Raw genomic sequence first — 16803 nt, forward strand, 5'->3', positions numbered from 1 at the left:
GCGCACGGGAGGCCGCTTGCTGCGCATCGGGGGCGCCGGGTGCCCGGGATGAGCTCACGCCCGCGTCTGCGGCTCTGTCCACCTCCACCTGCAGACCTGCCGGCGGCCCCCTGAGCTGACGGCGCACCTGGGCTGCAGCCCCGCCGGCCCGCTCTGGCCGCAGCGTTGGGCGCGGCGCCCGGGAGCAGGTGTGCAGGAGCGCAGCGCGCGGGGAGCGCAGCCCTCGCCCCGGAGCCCGGCCGCGCCGCGTGCCCGGGCGGCTCGGCGGCAGCAGCAGCGGCGGCGGCGGCGGGCGGGCGGCGGCCCCCGGGCAGGTGGCGAGCGAGCGGAGCCGGGCGGAGCGCGGGGGGCGAGGCCGGCGCGTCGCTCGCGGGAGGCCGGGGAGCAGCAGGGGCATGTGGATACTGGCTCTCTCCTTGTTCCAGAGCTTCGCGAATGGTGAGCCTTTCGGTTTGTGGCGGATCTCATTGCTTGTATGGACCGGAGCGTGGAGACGGGGTGCGGGGAGGCATTGGGTGCATGGGTGCATAGGTGCATGGGTGCATAGGTGCATGGGTGCATGGGTGCATGGGTGCATGGGTGCATGGGTGAAGTCTTTCCCTCCTTCTCCTCCCCCCCACCCCAATCTGTGCTTAAATGATCATGCATTTCTTTCTTTCTTTTTTTTTTTTTCTATATTTTTATTTCTTTTGGGAGGAGAGGAGGCAATGTAGGGAGGCCGGGAGGTGTGTGTGTGTGTGGGGGGGGGGGGTTGGAAAAAATTGCTCTGTAATCATTTAAAGGAGCTTACCTAGCAAAGTGACAGCTCCGAGCTAACTCCAGTACTAGATAGCTAGCTCGTTTCAGAATAAACCAGGTTTGGCGACAGGAGGAGAGACTGGCGGAGATCCGTCGCCACTTTGACACGTTACAACCTCAAAGGGACACGGCATTCCAAGTGTGGGCAGGAGGAGGGTCAATTAAGAACACTTGCTTTCGCATTCAAAGCGTTTTCAGCTTTTAAAAGGTGTGCTTTAAATCGGCTGCAATTCGTCTCTCCCGCAGCAATGAAGCCCTTAAGAAAGATCTGTCCTTCCACTCCCCCCACCCCCCACCTCCAACCTTCTGGGTACTACATATTCCTCACAGTCATCTATGTAAAAATATGCACTCATAAGCATGACATCATCTGAGATGTTGACAAATTTTTCAGAAACACCTGTACAGTTGTACAAATGACATCAGTGAATATCGTAAATAAGCATTCCTTTCCTCGCGCCCAGCAATACTGCATTTTGAAATGCTTTCTTCCTGGGGATTTGGAAAGCTATTGCTCTTGCCTGAGTCAGACCCAATTAGTAAGTGTGATTGCACCTTAGGTTGCCTGTCACCGCGTAAATATGAACTTACATGTATGAATGGCTTCCTCTCATTTGGGAACTGGGGGAAATTGTCATCATTTGGCATTGCCTGGGAGTAGCTAGCTACAGCCTAAATTCCCATTTCAAATTTTGGAACACAAATCTGCATAAAATGTATGGCTTGCTGACAGTTAAAATTAAACCATTAAGCCGAATCCCCTACCCAGGAGAGAGCGAGAGCGAGAGCGAGAGCAAGAGAGAGAGAGAGAGAGCAAGGGGGTGGGGGTGGGAGGCAGGAAATCTCGCCCTGGTGAGAAAATGCCAGAAGCCAAGGGGAGGCTCTAAGATTTTCTTGGAAGATGCACAGGGAAGCTCTGAGTGTTAGCTGCATAGGGGTGCATTTTCTTTGCCTCTCTAGATAGCATCCTAGCAATCATCACACTGACAGGCCAGAGGAGACGCATAAACTTTGTAAAATTAAAAAAAAAAATGATGACTAAGAAAAGGTAGAGCTGAACCAAGGCGCTCCTGGAATTAACATGGAAACGAGGCTTTGCTCTCTAATATAACCTAAAGCCAAGTGTTCAAAACTTTCATTTGGAGGTTTCCCAGCAGGAGAGAATCGCAACAAGTTCTGACATGACCCCATCTTTCCCAGAGGGCACTCTACCTCTTGTGCAGCCTCGTGGGAATTTACCTTGGGGGAGAGATCTGCTGTAGCTAATGTGTGGTGATGCATCAGGAAAGTCGGCCCTTGATGCTGCTCTGCTAATGTGAACTCAGAGAAAATGGAAAAATCACATACGTCGGCCGGTGCCTCCGAGCCTTGACGGCCTGTCTCACCTGTCAGGGTGTACGTCTCCGGACTCCTAGGAAAGGCCGGGATCATAGGATGAGATAAAATCTGCATCCTGTTGGGAAGTGTGTGTTTCAGGATGACGGAAGACTTTGTGCTTCTGAGTGGCTGTCAATTAGTGTTTTACAGTCTCACAGAGGTGACAAAAATAGTATGGGCGAATTTCTGGTTCAGGGACGCTGTGAATGTGCGTGACTTAAAAAAAATTAATTTTCCTACTAAAATCATCACGAGAGACTCCTATATAGGGAGACAATTGTGTAAAACCTCCAATAGGCTATATGGAAAATAAATGCAAAGAATATGCATGTGCATATGTATGTCCATTATCTTCTTACACCTTTTTCAAGACCTTTAAAGTTGATTGATAATCCCCATTATTGGGATTGTGATGAACACAGGTAGATTTCACAATATAAGCCTGTACATGTAAATGAATATTTTACATGGCCGTATTATGTGGCCTGATGCTATCCGTCAGAAGGCTGTGGAAAAGGCTGTGGAATTCTCTTATATAAAAATGGCCTTCTCTTTATATGACCAAGCATTAAAAAAAAAAAAATTAAAAAAAGAAAGACCCGACTGTAGAGCTTTGGGCTCTTTCATTTTTTTTTTTTTTTTGGAGGGGGGTGGTGGTGGTGGTGGTGGAGGAGGAATTAGCTTTAAAGAGTTTCTCAATGAATGATGTTCAATGCACACTGTGCAAAGGATCATAAAATACATGGTCATGTGAAAATAGAATAAAGGTCCAATTTGGAATGCTTGCCCGTTCATAGGACCACATTTCAAAAATGTGAAATCAAATGGTTCTTACCTATCTGAATGAGACTTGGAAAAAAAAAAAAAGGAAAGAAAAAAAAATTTTCAAAAAAAATTTCAACAACTATCATAGCTTGGTCTCCCTGAATTTTGAAAAATTCCTGAACGTGGGTGATAAAAGATCTATGAATTCTAATACCAAGCTGATTACCGCTAGGCCTCAAACAGCAAAATGTCTGACATGATTTCAAAAAACTCTATTTGTAACAGATTATGCAGTTTGATATTTTGGGTGCTAACAAAATAAGAACCGCGCAAGGCATCTGCATTTTCACAATAGGCAACAGCATTTTTTTTTTTCCCCACTGAGGTAATGGGATGTACATTTATTTCTTAATAAAAGCACGGTGGCTGGACAGGCTGCCGACAGTGTTTTGGGTGACAGAAATGAGAGAGCAGTCCCTTCATGGGTTAAACCCTTGAATGAATTACCTCACCTGATCAGGTGCTGTCATCATGTTTAAAGCAGTCAACTTGTTCTGCAGTGTTCTGGAAATACTCACGGGAGACCTTCGGTTATAGTGCAAGGAATCGAGGTCCACGTATGTGCAGACACACATCCACACACACACGTCCCCGGCTGCCTCTTCAGGACAGGATCATGCTGCATTGTGTTTGAGCACAATTTCTCGTGGTTTTAACCCCACTGAGCCACATTCTAGTTTAAGATTCTCATTAAAGGCATAGACAGGCCTCCGGATAAGCAGAATGATGAACAATAAGCATATTCATTCCATATAATACATTTTTGCCGGTATCTTTGCCTCCCTTTTGATGGACCCACGTGTCCCTGACATCTTTTCTTGGGCCGTGGAAGCTTGACCTTTGCCGTTTTGCTCTTTTCGTGGGGCTCGTGGAGATTAGGGATGGTGGGTGGTGGGAGAGAGACAGGTGCTCTTCAGAGCGGAGGTAGGGTGTCAGCCCCCCCCCCCAGTTCATCTCCAACAGGGTATCACAGACTGCAGACTGGACATTGTATTTAAATGTAGGAGTAGACCTTTGTGAGCACAAATGCGCCTTGGGGGCTTTTAAAGTGACTTTTATTTTGCTCATGTAAATACACACAAGTAAACGATGTCATTAGGTGAAAATTTTCAGGGCCTCCTGGCCCTCCTCTGCCTCCCGTGTTTTTATTAAACGGATTCAAATTCTATCTCAGAATTTCAGAGCTCACCTGAAATTGCTCGGTCCCTTAAGCTGTGAGCCCCCGCCAGATGCCCTCGGTAGGAAAACAAAATGCCATACAGACCTTTAATAAATGCCAGCCCATCCTTCTCTACTTCTTGACTCCCTCCTGGATGCCACTTTGGCGTGACCACAGTTCATTGCTGCCTCGGGGAATCAGGGACCCACTGGTACGGCATACAGCACGCTGGTAGGGGAAATAATTTTGTTAAAAAAAAAAAAAAAAGGCCCAACCGAATCCCTAATTCGTGGACCTCCGCGTAGCTATCAAAGTGTTTTATCACTGATGGGTCTGAGATGAGATGCAGTGAGGATTTCCTGAAGAGACTCATGCAGTGTACATTGAAACTTGATGTAGAAGGACTGAGAGAGAGAGAGAGAGAGAGAGAGAGAGAGAGAGAGAGAGAGAGAGAGAGAGAGAGAGAGATGGAGAAGGTCATTTTATAAGGAGAGACCTATCAACACTGCAGGAGACTAGATACTTAATGTTTGGAAAATTAAAGGATGGGTATCTCAGGGGATGCATTTACAAAATCAACGGCATCCAAAATTTCACAAAATTAGCTGACTTCTCCGGGTGAGATTATGAACGTGCCTCATCAATAATTAATAGGCAGTGAAGATGATACATTCCGGATTAGCTCCGGCGGGGCGTCCAGGAGCGTTCCCTGGGTTTGCATGTGTGTTGGGTGCAGCGGGCACACCAGGCAGGGGCTGCCGTGTCTGGGCATTTTCTTGGGTGCTGGGTGGAAGTGCCTGCCCGCTCTTGGTGACCGGCTCCAGCGGCCGGCCTAGGAGATGGAGAGGTGGTGCTACCTGCATGTCAATTGTGTCCCTGCCATAGGACACTAGTGGGCGGCAAACCTCGCAAGACTGGTGCAGCCAGCCTTCAGCACAGCGGGCAGACCCGCCGCCTCCGGGGAAGCAGTGTCGTGCACGGCGGCCGGGCCATCGGAGGCTCCCCTCCCCGCCGATCCCTCCGGTTCCTGGGCCCTGTCGCCCTCGGCTCGGTGCACTTGTCCCGGGAGCAGTGCGAGGGCTGTGGCACGGAGGCCGTGTCCTGCCGTCTTTGTTTCCGATCGTATAAAGGGCCACCGCGCTCGCAGCCCTGTTGCGAAACCTAGAAGGTGCCTAGCGAGGAAGGTGCATTTGCATAGCCCCTTCCAAAGTGGCGGCGGCGGTGGGGTGGTGGTGGGGTGGGGGGCCCAGGCTTGCGTGCCTCTTGGAGGTGGCAGCTCCGGAGCAGCCCCGCGCCTGATTGGCTGACCTTCCAATGTCATTCCAGGAGGCGCTGCTGGCTTCCCCTCCTGCTGCTGGTGACAGGGGTGATGCTGCTGCTCCTGTGCCTCTGCAGTCTGACTGTCTCACTCCCCCGGGGGTCAGGGCTGGGGGGGACGGTGGCCAGGAGCCCCCTCCCTGCTGCTCCCCCAGGCAGGCCGGGCAGCACCTGTTCACCTGGGCCGCTGTTAACTCTTCACCTCCCAGAGACCTGGGCCCAGAAATCCTCATCATCCATCTCCCTCCCCCCATATTTGTGTTCTTGTTTGTGTTTTGAAAATAGGAGAAAACTCAGAGTGGCATTTCCCTCCCTGAATTTATGGGTTAATTGAGATAAGACGGTGGGAATGGAAGATTCCTGCAACCTCACATGTACCGATTCTGGACTTCCAGGGTGTAGCACGCAGGGCGCCTTCGGCAGGTGACACTGTCTGCCGAGGGGGCAGGAGGGAAGTACCACGGGGCAAATAGATGACCGGTTTCTGGCTGGGAGGCCAGGATGTTGGCAGGGCTGGATTCAGAGACCTGCTCCCCCAGAGTAGCTCCCTGCCTCATCCTCTTTCGTGGAGCCTTGGCCGTTCCCTCGACAGGATCAGGGGCAGTCCATACTGTTTATTTCTTTGGTGCTAATTTGGCTGGTGGCTTGTGTCTCACTCTCTAGAGGGTAAGGTCCACCGTTTAGTCCCACCGTGTGGAGCACATGCACGGAGCAGGTGGAAATAGATGTTGGCTGACTGAGTGAACGAAGGGACAGATGAGAGAGCCCTTCTCCCTGCCATGCCCTTCCCTTCTCCCTCCCACCCACTCGTCTCCCATCCTCTTCACCCTTCCTTGGCTCCTTCTGGGCCCCAGGCCCTAAACCATGGTGCGAAAGGTACTAAGCAACTGTGTGGATTCCTTGGCTCCTGCCATCTCCATCTGATGCACGGACTCGATTCATTTGCTAGAAATACTTCTAGAGCATTTCCCTCTCTTTTCCGAAATGGATTTACCTTTGGAATATGCTCCAGGACTCCATCACAGGGACATTATGGTGATGTGGTTGCTTTTGGTGCTCTTCTTGACGAGGATTGGCTCCAATGTCCATACGTGCACTAACCGCCTCGTTCGCAAGCACAGGCTGCTAAGTGCATGATTTAGAAATCCCATACGGTGTCTACCGCCCGGTCGCGTTCTGAAAACCAGTCAGAAGCATGAAATGGACACAGAGGTTTCCCTTGGGATTCTTGGGAATTCATTTCTTCATCAAAGAGCCACCCAGGGCATCAAAACAAAGCTCAGTTTCTTAGGCCTTAGTTGACTTACAAACATCACATTACGATTTTCTTAAGTCTCCCATTAATTTAGGACTTTCTCAGCGTTCTTTCTTTTTCCCCTCGTTTTGCAGCAGAACCAAATGTAAAAGTTAGTCCCTTCCTCAAAGTTACATGAGAGGAATGTGTTTTATTCATTACTGAAGTTTTGACTTTTGTTTAAATACAAGAATCAGATTAGGTGTCATAGTTTGCAATGCTGGCTATCTTTTGATATTTGGAGGTCTGTATTTGTTCTGTGTTGATTAATAATTATGGTATTTTTAGGGGCACCGGGGTGGTTCAGCAGTTTGGCACCTGCCTTCAGCTCAGGGTGTGACCCCAGAGTCCTGGGATCGAGTCCCGCATCGGGTCCCCACAGGGAACCTGCTTCTCCCTCTGCCTGTGTCTCTGCCTCTCTCTCTCTTTCTCTCTCTGTGTCTCTCATGAATAAATAAAATCTTTAAAAAAACTTATGGTATTTAAAAAAAAGTCATTTGACCGGGTGAAGTTTTGGTCCTTAAGTCCCGTGGAATATGTAAATCATATGTATCTTGGTTTAGCAGAGAGGGGAGGAATGGGGTCAGCGAGGTGTTTGTCAGGATAAGAGGAAGGAAGAGGCTTCTGCACAGAGAGGAAGAATGACAGAGATTAATAAATCTTGCCTGCATCCCTATTTAAGTTATTTTTACGCAGACAACAGTGAGTAAGATTTAAGAGTGAGCAAGCAGTCCTATTTATAGAAAGCCGTTTTTAAATGCAGTGGTTGAGACAGTGAAAGAATTGAAAACGCCAGAGATCACCTTTGTGCTGAACGGCAGCTTCTCCTAACTTCCCGGCACGGGACAGGAGTTTTGGAGGAGGCCAAAAGGGCATTCCAGCCCTGGCGGGAGTATGGAGAAATTGCTTTTAGATGCTGCAGAATGTTCTAGAACTCCCAGGGTCGAAGTCTGTGTCTGACTTGGGGGAGGGGTGGGGAGCCAGTGTATATATGGTTTGGAAACGGGGCCTGGGTAGGTGTGGACAGGGCAGCGCAGGGTGGGCGCGGAGTGTGCCGTGTGGCCACAGGTGCTCCCTGGGCAGCGCGCATTGCCTCTCTCGCAGATGGTCGGCCACAGGGAGTGTGGGAGGGCCGAATCTGCATGCATGTTTGTAGCAGAGCAGTGACTGAGAGAGGGGTTCAGGTTTAGGCTCCCTCGATGATCACAGGACCCTCTGTGTTAATCGCGTAACTAAATTCCGGAGATTTAAATTGTGCTATTCGCTCCTCAAAATGGTCAGTCCAGATGGGCAGGCCAAGTCCCCATAAGCTGCTTGCTTGGCATAAATGTCACAGGACAAAGGAAAAAGAACACACCTGCTCTTAAAAATGAAAATCGTCTTCCTTCCTAGGACTGCATCTGCTCCTTGGAACAATTTGGTTTTACTGGTCTCAAGTGGGCCTTATTTCCTATTAAGAGTAGAACTCTTGAATTTGGAAATACTGCTGGTTTACAGGTTGGAAATGTGAACAAAAGCCACGGCCACGTCCTGGCCCACCCCCGGGCACGATGCTGTGAAAAGCATTTGCCTCTTGTCCCGGGAGGAAGCACCTGTACAATGGGCCATTTTGTGGTCGGCCTCTCCGGACTGTGGAATGGGCCTGTCTGCGGAGGTGGTTGGAAGGAGATGTGAACTCTCTAATTACCGATTTTGAGGGGTGTGAGAGCCTTGCCTCTTTTAATATCGAAACGAGGAACCAGGAAATAGTTTTAAGCCTCATTTTACATAGAATTTAAACAATTCTTCTTGTCTGCTGTGTGCAAATACAGTGAACGTTTATAGTTCTCTTCTCTAGATACCTGAACTCTCAAGTTCCTGGATACTTCTGCAAAACTACAGGAGTGATGGCACTCCCAGGGAAGATCCTGATGCCCTCAGGGTCCCCAGGTGCCCTGTGTGTCCTCTGGGGACCTCCGTGAGGAGCACGTAAGGCTAGGCCTAGAACCCCCAGCAGGCAGGATGCTTGCCGAGGTGGCCTGCATCATGCACACTGGGCCTGATTTGATCTTGGGTTCCCGCAGGACACTAGAAACCCCAAATCCCAGCCCAAATCACAGCTGGGCCGTGTGAAATAGCCGATGGCCGTGGAGACCCTCACCACTCACACCTTTTCTTAATACTGAATAAAGCATAGATGTCCCTCACAAAATCTCTGCTTCCCTCACCCACTGAATGAACTTCAGGGCGATGGCAAGATTTCTGTGATTATGTCATAAGACAAAAAACAAAGTCCGAAGATAATTAGAACCACTGCAGTTCTGTGTGTTTTCATATTTTATTCCCCTCCCCCCCCTTTTATTCTGCATAAAGGACCTGACTTATGCTGTGGAAACTTTTGAGTAAACATATTTTCTCATTAGAGAGACCCGAGACTCATTTCTTCTCTCCACTGCGGCCTGATTTGATCTTGGGTTCCCGCAGGACACTAGAAACCCCAAATCCCAGCCTGCTTAATTACAGTGTTTATTTCTTAATATTGGCTGTAGAGCAGTTTTAATAACTGATTTGTAGCTGCCAGGGTAGAAATAACAATGCTTTGTAATATTACATGTGAGACTTCGGGGGTGAGACAAAGACCCCCCCCCCCCCAACTCCAACTTGGGCAACTTGACACCATGGAGAAGGCGCCATGGTTAACTTGTCACACGTACTGGACCCAGTCATCGTGGTTCCTGCAAAGGGTAGTCGTTTGCCTCTCTGGTGGCCAGGGAACAAGAAATGTGTAACAAATGTGAAATGCTCTCTAAGGAAAAGAATTATTCTTTCATAAATTATTCAGGTTGGGGAAACCCAAGTTAGCACTTCCTGTCTGGCACCTTGACGTGAGAGCAGAAGGCAAGTGGGATGGTTACTTACCAGACATGCGCATGCGTATTATGACTCCCCTGAATCGATACCTAAGAAATCTCTGGTGGCTACCGTTTTACAATAGACTTGATGGACATTTACATAGAAAACTGGGAAGACAAAATTTGACCTACGTGTGATGTTGGTCTTTGTCTTGGGCAGCTACTTTGATTAGTGGTTCATTTGTGTCTTGCAGCATCTCACATTACCCGCCTTGTGATTTATGGTCACAAGAGACCCCCTCGTTCTCCCTCTTGGCCCTCGCTGATGATGGGAGTGGGAGAGTACGCTGTAGGCTTCTCTGGCATCAGGTGCTTGGAGGCAGTGGGAGTAAAGGTTATGGGAAGACCAAGGATATGGAGAAAGGGGCTGCACCAGCCCTCATGTCATGACCATGGAACAGACAGGGGAGGAAGGAGGAGGCGAGGTGCCTCCAGGCCATAGTCTCTTGACACCTTGGGCCCTGTTCTAGTTAATGTGCCTCCTTCTGGACCTTCTTAGCTGTGGATCAAGGCCGCTGGTTCTCATTGCCCCTGGGGGCTGGGGCAGGGAGGAAGAAGTTAAGGAAACTTCCCAGAGAGATTTTCCCCTTATGAGTCTTGGAGATTCTGATGCCAGCACCAGAAGTGGTGGAGTGGGAGTGGGCTATAGTTGGAAAGTTCCCCAGGTCTCCTTCCAACGTGTACCTTTGCCAACTTTTTCTCCATCCCTGTAGGTTCTCAACTTTGTGCAGAAGACTCAGCTAATAGTTTGTATAGTTTCCTGGCTCTCATGACCAGAAAGTCTTGTTCTGCAGCTCTGGGATGTGCATGGTTTAGATAATGGCCTTATTTTTCTGATCCAGGTGGCCCTAATATCCCTCTGGAGTAACACACACTTGGCAAGGGACTTGTTGGCCCCTGTTTGACATGAGGGCCAGACACTGGCTAAAAGTCAACCCAAGGATGTTTCAAGTGGACCTCAATTCTTGGGGAACTCTGTATTGAGTAGTGATTTATCGGCAGGGCTGAACACGTGTGGGGTTAGGTAGTCACTGACTACCATACAGACTTGGGTGGGCTTCGGGAGAGATGACAGTGAAAGCTGGAAACAGGGAAGACCCTGAGTGGGGGACAGTGTGATCCCATCAGGGGCGCTTCTAATTTGGATGCTCAGGAATCGTTTATGGGTCTCTCTGATATCTATATACCTTAGCGTCTAAGCATATATATGTGGGCATGTGGGCCATTTTTTTTCTTATTGTTTGAGTTTGTTGGATGTTCAGGTTTATTGCTAGCATGTGCTTTGCTTATGGGCTTGGTTCCCTTTGCGTTTTTTTGCACTGACCCCTTCCTTGCTAGCAGCTGGAGTCTGAGAAGAGAAGCCCTTGGAAACCTACATGTGGCCTCATTGCTCCAAGCAGGAAGCCCATAGTGCGAATCCGACCAGGTGACTGTAGCGAGCAATTTTGAGTGACGATCAAGGGCAGATTGAGACAGGACAGGAGAATGAATCTATTTGCGGCTTGAGGTTTTGCTTCGGTGCCAACCCGGGAACGCGGCATATGCCTTCATTCAAATATCGGTGCTCAAGCTCCTTCCAAAGCCAGATATAAACGACTTGGGGATGGTTTACTCTTTTGGGTTTTCTTGGTCTCTTCCTCCTTCTTTGAGGCAGATCACCCCAAATTGACTATATTTATCAAAGGGAGCATGTGCCGTCATGCCAAGTCTTCATAAAAAGAGAAAATGGCATATAAGGACATATATGCAGTTTTAGACCTTGTCACATGTATGATAAAATTGAGGACAATTACTAGTGTCAGAATCATCCTTTCAAAACACCGTGTCCTTGATTTTTGAACTAAAATAGACTTGAACGTGTGCTGGAGAGAGGCCTAAATTCGGAGCCTTAAAAAATATCCTTTTGTGTCCTGAGATCTTATTTTAGATAATATTAAAAATAACTTTCCCTCCTAGGCATCTTAAACAAGTTTGATGTTATAATGCTTTGGCGATTTTATTGTGATTCACTGCAGAGATAATCTTTCAGAGCGGCTGTTTTGATACGTAGCTTTAGAAGAAAAACGGTATGAAAGGCATCGCGGGCTGAAGAAATGTGATTTCTGCTTACTCAGAACTACAGGAATTAGGGGAGACCCCGTTTCTTTGCAACAATAGTCTCCTACTCCTACGTTCCTCTAAAAAGGGGGCATTGTGCTAGGAAGTCAGCGGCTCTACCGAGAGAGTTCGTGGAAGATCTGGTCTAAAATAGCTCCCAACCCGTCTCTGATCTAGAGCTTTCGAAACCTCCACGGTCTGTACAGACTGTTCTCTTCAAAATTTCGTACCGGCGTAGGTCACTGTCTTTTGATCTCTCCCCTGTGGGAAGGGTATAAATATTTCCATCATCAAGTTTAATGACCTGCAAGGGACTCACGAGTCATTGTAAATGGTTAAACACTTTCCTTAGAAAAAATACAAATGAGAGGTTGTGTGACTCAGATTTATTTTTAGAGCCAATCACCTTAACCCATAGAAGATATTTATTACATGCCGTAGTAGGTGTTGAGCGTTTTCCCCTTCGGTTGGTAGCATCTGCGTCCCTCTGCAAGCAGCAGGCATGAGCATCCTCAGGGCCCGTGTGTCTCAGGGCCGAGCGGCTTAGGGCCGTGCACTGAGCCTCCTGCAATGGAGATGGATTTGCAGGGACCGGAGGGGCTTTCTGCACTTAGTCCCTTGTCATTATTTTCACCTTCTCTCTCTCTCCTTGGAAACTGGAGCAAATATTAGAACTTAGGTGCACACATGAGAGAGAAAAAAGAGCTGTATGGCCCCAGGATCCAAGGCCTCCGCTGGCTCAGGCAGCTGGAAGGACCTGGGTTGGGGGGAGGTCCCCTCAGATGAAGTCTGGGGGCAAGGGACAGTGTCCTTTCAGCCGACGGGTGACCCACTCAGGAGTGCCCGTGGAAGTCTGGAGATCTTTGCGAGGGTGGGAAACTGATATTTAAATATTCTTCTGAAGCGTCCAGGCATCGGCATTCTCGGTTATTGTGAAGCTCTGAACGGAAACATGAGACACAAAGTAAACTCTGTGGAGCTATTATTTTAGGCTCATTATTTTTGGCAGCTGGAAATAAAAGACACCCTTCCACCCCTCCCCAGCCTTTTGTGATCTGATCATTTTAAAAAGTGGTATGATCTTGACAAAATGTGGTCTTCAGCCAAATCAGTGGTTCTAACCAGGGGCAGTTTCACCCCCCAAGTGATAATGAGCAATATCTGGGAACATTTTCAGTTGTCACCATTCTCATGGGGGAGGGGATGCCACTGGCATCTAGTGGGTGGAGGCCAGAGATGTTGCTCAACACCCCACAACGTACAGGACAGACCGGACCCCTAACCGCCCCCCCCCACCCAAAAAATGATTTTCTGATCCAAAATGTCAGCAGTGCAGAGGTTGAGCAACCCTGAGTTAAATCATTTTAAGGCCTAGTTCCTACAATAGAATATCAGGTCTGTGCTTTTCTGCGGATGCCACAGCGGCCCCGGAGAGACAGCAAGAGGCAAGATGTTCTGAATCTCAGTTCTGATTCCTTGGCTACCAGACTCCAAGCTGGTAATGCTTGTGGTTGATGAAGCTTTATTTACTATTCACTTCTGATTTTTTGTCAAGAGTAAAAAAGAAGAAAACCAAATCTGTATCCCCTTTTTGGCCGAATCAGTAAGAGCAGGAGCATCGAGGTGTTGTTCCTCTAGCCCTTTTTTCCCCTCAAGTGATTATGCTAATTAGTGTTTGATCAGATGATTAAATTATAATTCGATTAATCCTGCGTGCACAGCGCTCAGAATGCATTTCTCTCGCCTGGTTACCTTGTGCCCGGAGCACCCTGTTCTGGCCGACGGAGGCTTGCTCTTCCCGAAGATGTGGATTTCTGTTTTCAAAGCACTGCAAATCCTTTGTTGCGTGGTACAAGGGAGAGGGGATATTTCTGTAACCTGTTCTCCCAGGCAGAGGCTGGACTGCGGAGGCCTCTGGGAAATGTGGAAACCCTAGCTAGGAAGCACCAATTATTTGGAGACGTGAGATGCAGAGAGGTGCTGCAAGGGCAGGGAGCGCCCCCACCCAGAGGAGGCTTTGGGCCCCACCTCCAAGACCACCAGCTGGGCCTTTGGCTCTAGGAGACACCTTCCTTGCCACCTTCCTCCCAGGGCTGGGGGTCATCATCGGGGGGAGCTGCTTTAGCTCATGCTGGGCCTAGAGGCATGTTCTCTGTGTTTATTTCAAGTGTGTTTTTCCTGAAAAAAGTGTTCCACCATTTTGTGTTGGTGTGTTTGGGTGTTTAATAGTGCAGCTTAAAGCATTGGTGTTCACCACTGTTTCTAGGTAGTGACCTCTTGTTTACGCCTGGAGCTTTCGTCTAGGTGCCTCGCAGGTGTGTTGAATGAAGGCCTGTGACATGCCCCCTGATAGGAGAAACCTGAGATGAGTTGGGAAGAGCATGCGTGGAAAGTACTGATGGCAGTTCCACTGTGAATAGATTTCGCCTCCAGGACGGGAGGTTGCGTGGCTCATTTTGTGGTTTCAGGAGCTTGGCAGTTGTGGGGTTTTTGTTTACACACTGTCCCTATTTTCTCCCTTTACGTTTATGCAGTGGGGGTCGTCTGGTTACTAGAAACATCAGTATTTAGGATACGTATTCTTTTTTTCTATCAGAATGCACGTGTGTTTGGATCTGCCTGGAACTTATGGCATTTGCATTTAAGACCAGGCCAGAAGATGAGACATAAGTCATCAGTCCCACATCTCTTGTCCTGAGGACCACTGGGACCACAGAATCAATGACAATATAGGAACTAAATACCTGCTAAGATTTTCATATCTCCCCTACTCTGAGAAGTGTGCAGTATCATTTTTAAAAGGATTTTATTTATTTGTGTAAAGAGAGCATGGGTGTGGGTAGGGGCAGAGAGATAGGGAGAATCTCAAGCAGACTCGTTGGTGAACGTGGAACCCAATGCAGGGCTCCATCGCCTGACCTTGAGAGCATGACCTGAGCTGAAATTAAGAGTGGAACAAGGGATGGTGGAAGGGAGGTGGGTGGGGGATGGGGTGACTGGGGGATGGGCATTGATGGGGGCACTTGACGGGATGAGCACTGTTATACTATATGTTGATAAATCAAACTCTAATAAAAAATATACAAAAAAAAAAGAGTCGACACTTGACGGACTGAGCCATGCGGGTGCCCCGTGTGCAATGGCATTTATAAGAGATCGCCATCTTTTGATTTTCTTTGAAGAATGAAGCTCTACTTGTTATTCTTCACACAAAAAATGAAAGTAAGAGGAAACTCTCATTTGCTGAGCATCTGAAGTGTGCTTACTCTCTTATGTGCACTAGTGCTTCTTAGTGATAGGAGTGATGATGATGTCATTGGCAGTCACTGGCATTACTTACTGCTAAGATGTGAGGTATGACTTTAAGAGTTTATGGTAGTGCCTGTAATGCCCGAAGCTGGGAGGTAGGCATTAATACCACATTATGGGGGTGCCTGGGAGGCTCAGTGGTTGAGCATGTGTCTTTGGCTCAAGGCATGATCCCGAGGTCCAGAGATTGAGTTCCTCATCGAGTTCCCTGCAGGGAGCCTGCTTCTCCCTCTGCCTGTGTCTCTGTGTGTGTCTCTGTCTCTGAGTCTCTCATGAATAAATAAATAAAATCTTTAAAAAAATACCACCATTACCACCATAAGGTGGGGTCTACGGCCTCCACGCATCCTCACACAGTCCAGTGAGAAAATACTCCCTGTGTCAGTTTTGCAGAATAAGAGCCCAGGGTTTGCAGATGTTGGTTATGGGCTGTGGTCAGTTAGGGCCTGTGGATTTGAGGTCCTCGTTATCCTGCATTGTGAGCATCCCTGAGATCCTCCAAACAAAGCCATCTTTACTCCTTTGACATTTTTTCCCTAAACTTTGAAAATGATGACATTAAGCTTGCTTTAAAAGTTGAGCAATAAAAAGTTGTTTTGAGAAAGTGAAATATGATCTCTGAAGAATGAGTGTATAAATGGGGAAAATTCATTTACTTTTCCTTGTCAGCTGTGGTTTATGCACTTGCGCTAAGTTAGGCAAGTAAGGGACAGGTTAATTAACTTTTATCCACTTCGGTGGTGGAGCTGTTTCATGGCACCATGCTCTATTGTCAGTGTGCTTAAGAGTGACATTTATATTCTGTTCATGTTACGTGGTGGGACCTTCCCCAGCCCCCCAGTTTAAGTCGTGTATCTTTTTAAATACATTATGTTTGTTCTCGACAGACCGTCCATTCTCTCAGGTCAAAATGTTAGAATAAAACCAGTTTGTGAAGTGGGTTATGAAGACTGGTAATCAAGTGTGAACTTAGCATCAACTGGGCTGTTAGGAAGAAAGACACAAATTAGTTCTGGGCACACAAGTCTGAATCTTACCAGCACAGCTGAATTATTTTAACAGCTTGCCCATGAGACATGTATCCTGAAGAGTGGAGCAAATACTACCTAGACGTTCAGGTTCATGGTAAGTAAGGATAATGCATTGCATACACCTGCCATGCCAGGGCCACATTCTTGTTATTCGATGCTTGTGTAACGTTCGAACCAGTTTCTCACACAGGACATATTTGCCTTCCATGGAGTGTAGGAAACACCAGTGCTCTGATGTGATGACAATAGCCCAACCTTGTCGGTGCTCAGAGCTTGACTGGCCCATGCTTCCCTTAGCTGTAGCTGTTTATTCCCTGGGTGGCCTCTTGGCACTACACCCACCACTTGGAGTTCATCGGTAGGAGGTGCTCATGGAGTCAAGGCCTGGATCCCCCAGGTGGACTCCTGTCTCAAGGTTTGCCTTTATTTCTATCCACTCAGCCACTTCTCACACCTTGATTACTGGTCTCACAGAAGACCCGACCACAGAGAGGTGAGAAGATATTGGGCGTCCTCTGTATGGGCCAAGCAACCTGAAGTTTGTGGTATGAGTATGCCCGTAGAGTCACTGTGGTGTGGCGTGCTGACCAAACCTATTTATAATAATTGCTAATATTTACAGAACACTGACCATGGGCCACTGACCATGGGCTGTGCTAAGTGCTTGATTGTATCATCTCATTGAATCTTCAGTCAAGTCTTTGA

General features: G+C 48.1%; 1 protein-coding gene across 1 annotated transcript in view; it reads left to right on the plus strand.

Moving 5' to 3' along the window:
- Positions 1 to 332: 332 nt before the first annotated feature.
- The window catches only part of LOC121479257 (Down syndrome cell adhesion molecule-like), a 234397-nt gene continuing 217926 nt past the window's right edge, over positions 333 to 16803 (plus strand). The window contains exon 1 of the mRNA XM_041734722.1: positions 333 to 438. Within this exon, the coding sequence (XP_041590656.1) occupies positions 396 to 438 (43 nt within the window). The 5' untranslated portion in view covers positions 333 to 395. The remainder of the gene's footprint in view (positions 439 to 16803) is intronic.

The sequence above is a fragment of the Vulpes lagopus genome, chromosome 20 (genome assembly GCF_018345385.1).
Source record: "Vulpes lagopus strain Blue_001 chromosome 20, ASM1834538v1, whole genome shotgun sequence".
NCBI lineage: Eukaryota > Metazoa > Chordata > Mammalia > Carnivora > Canidae > Vulpes > Vulpes lagopus.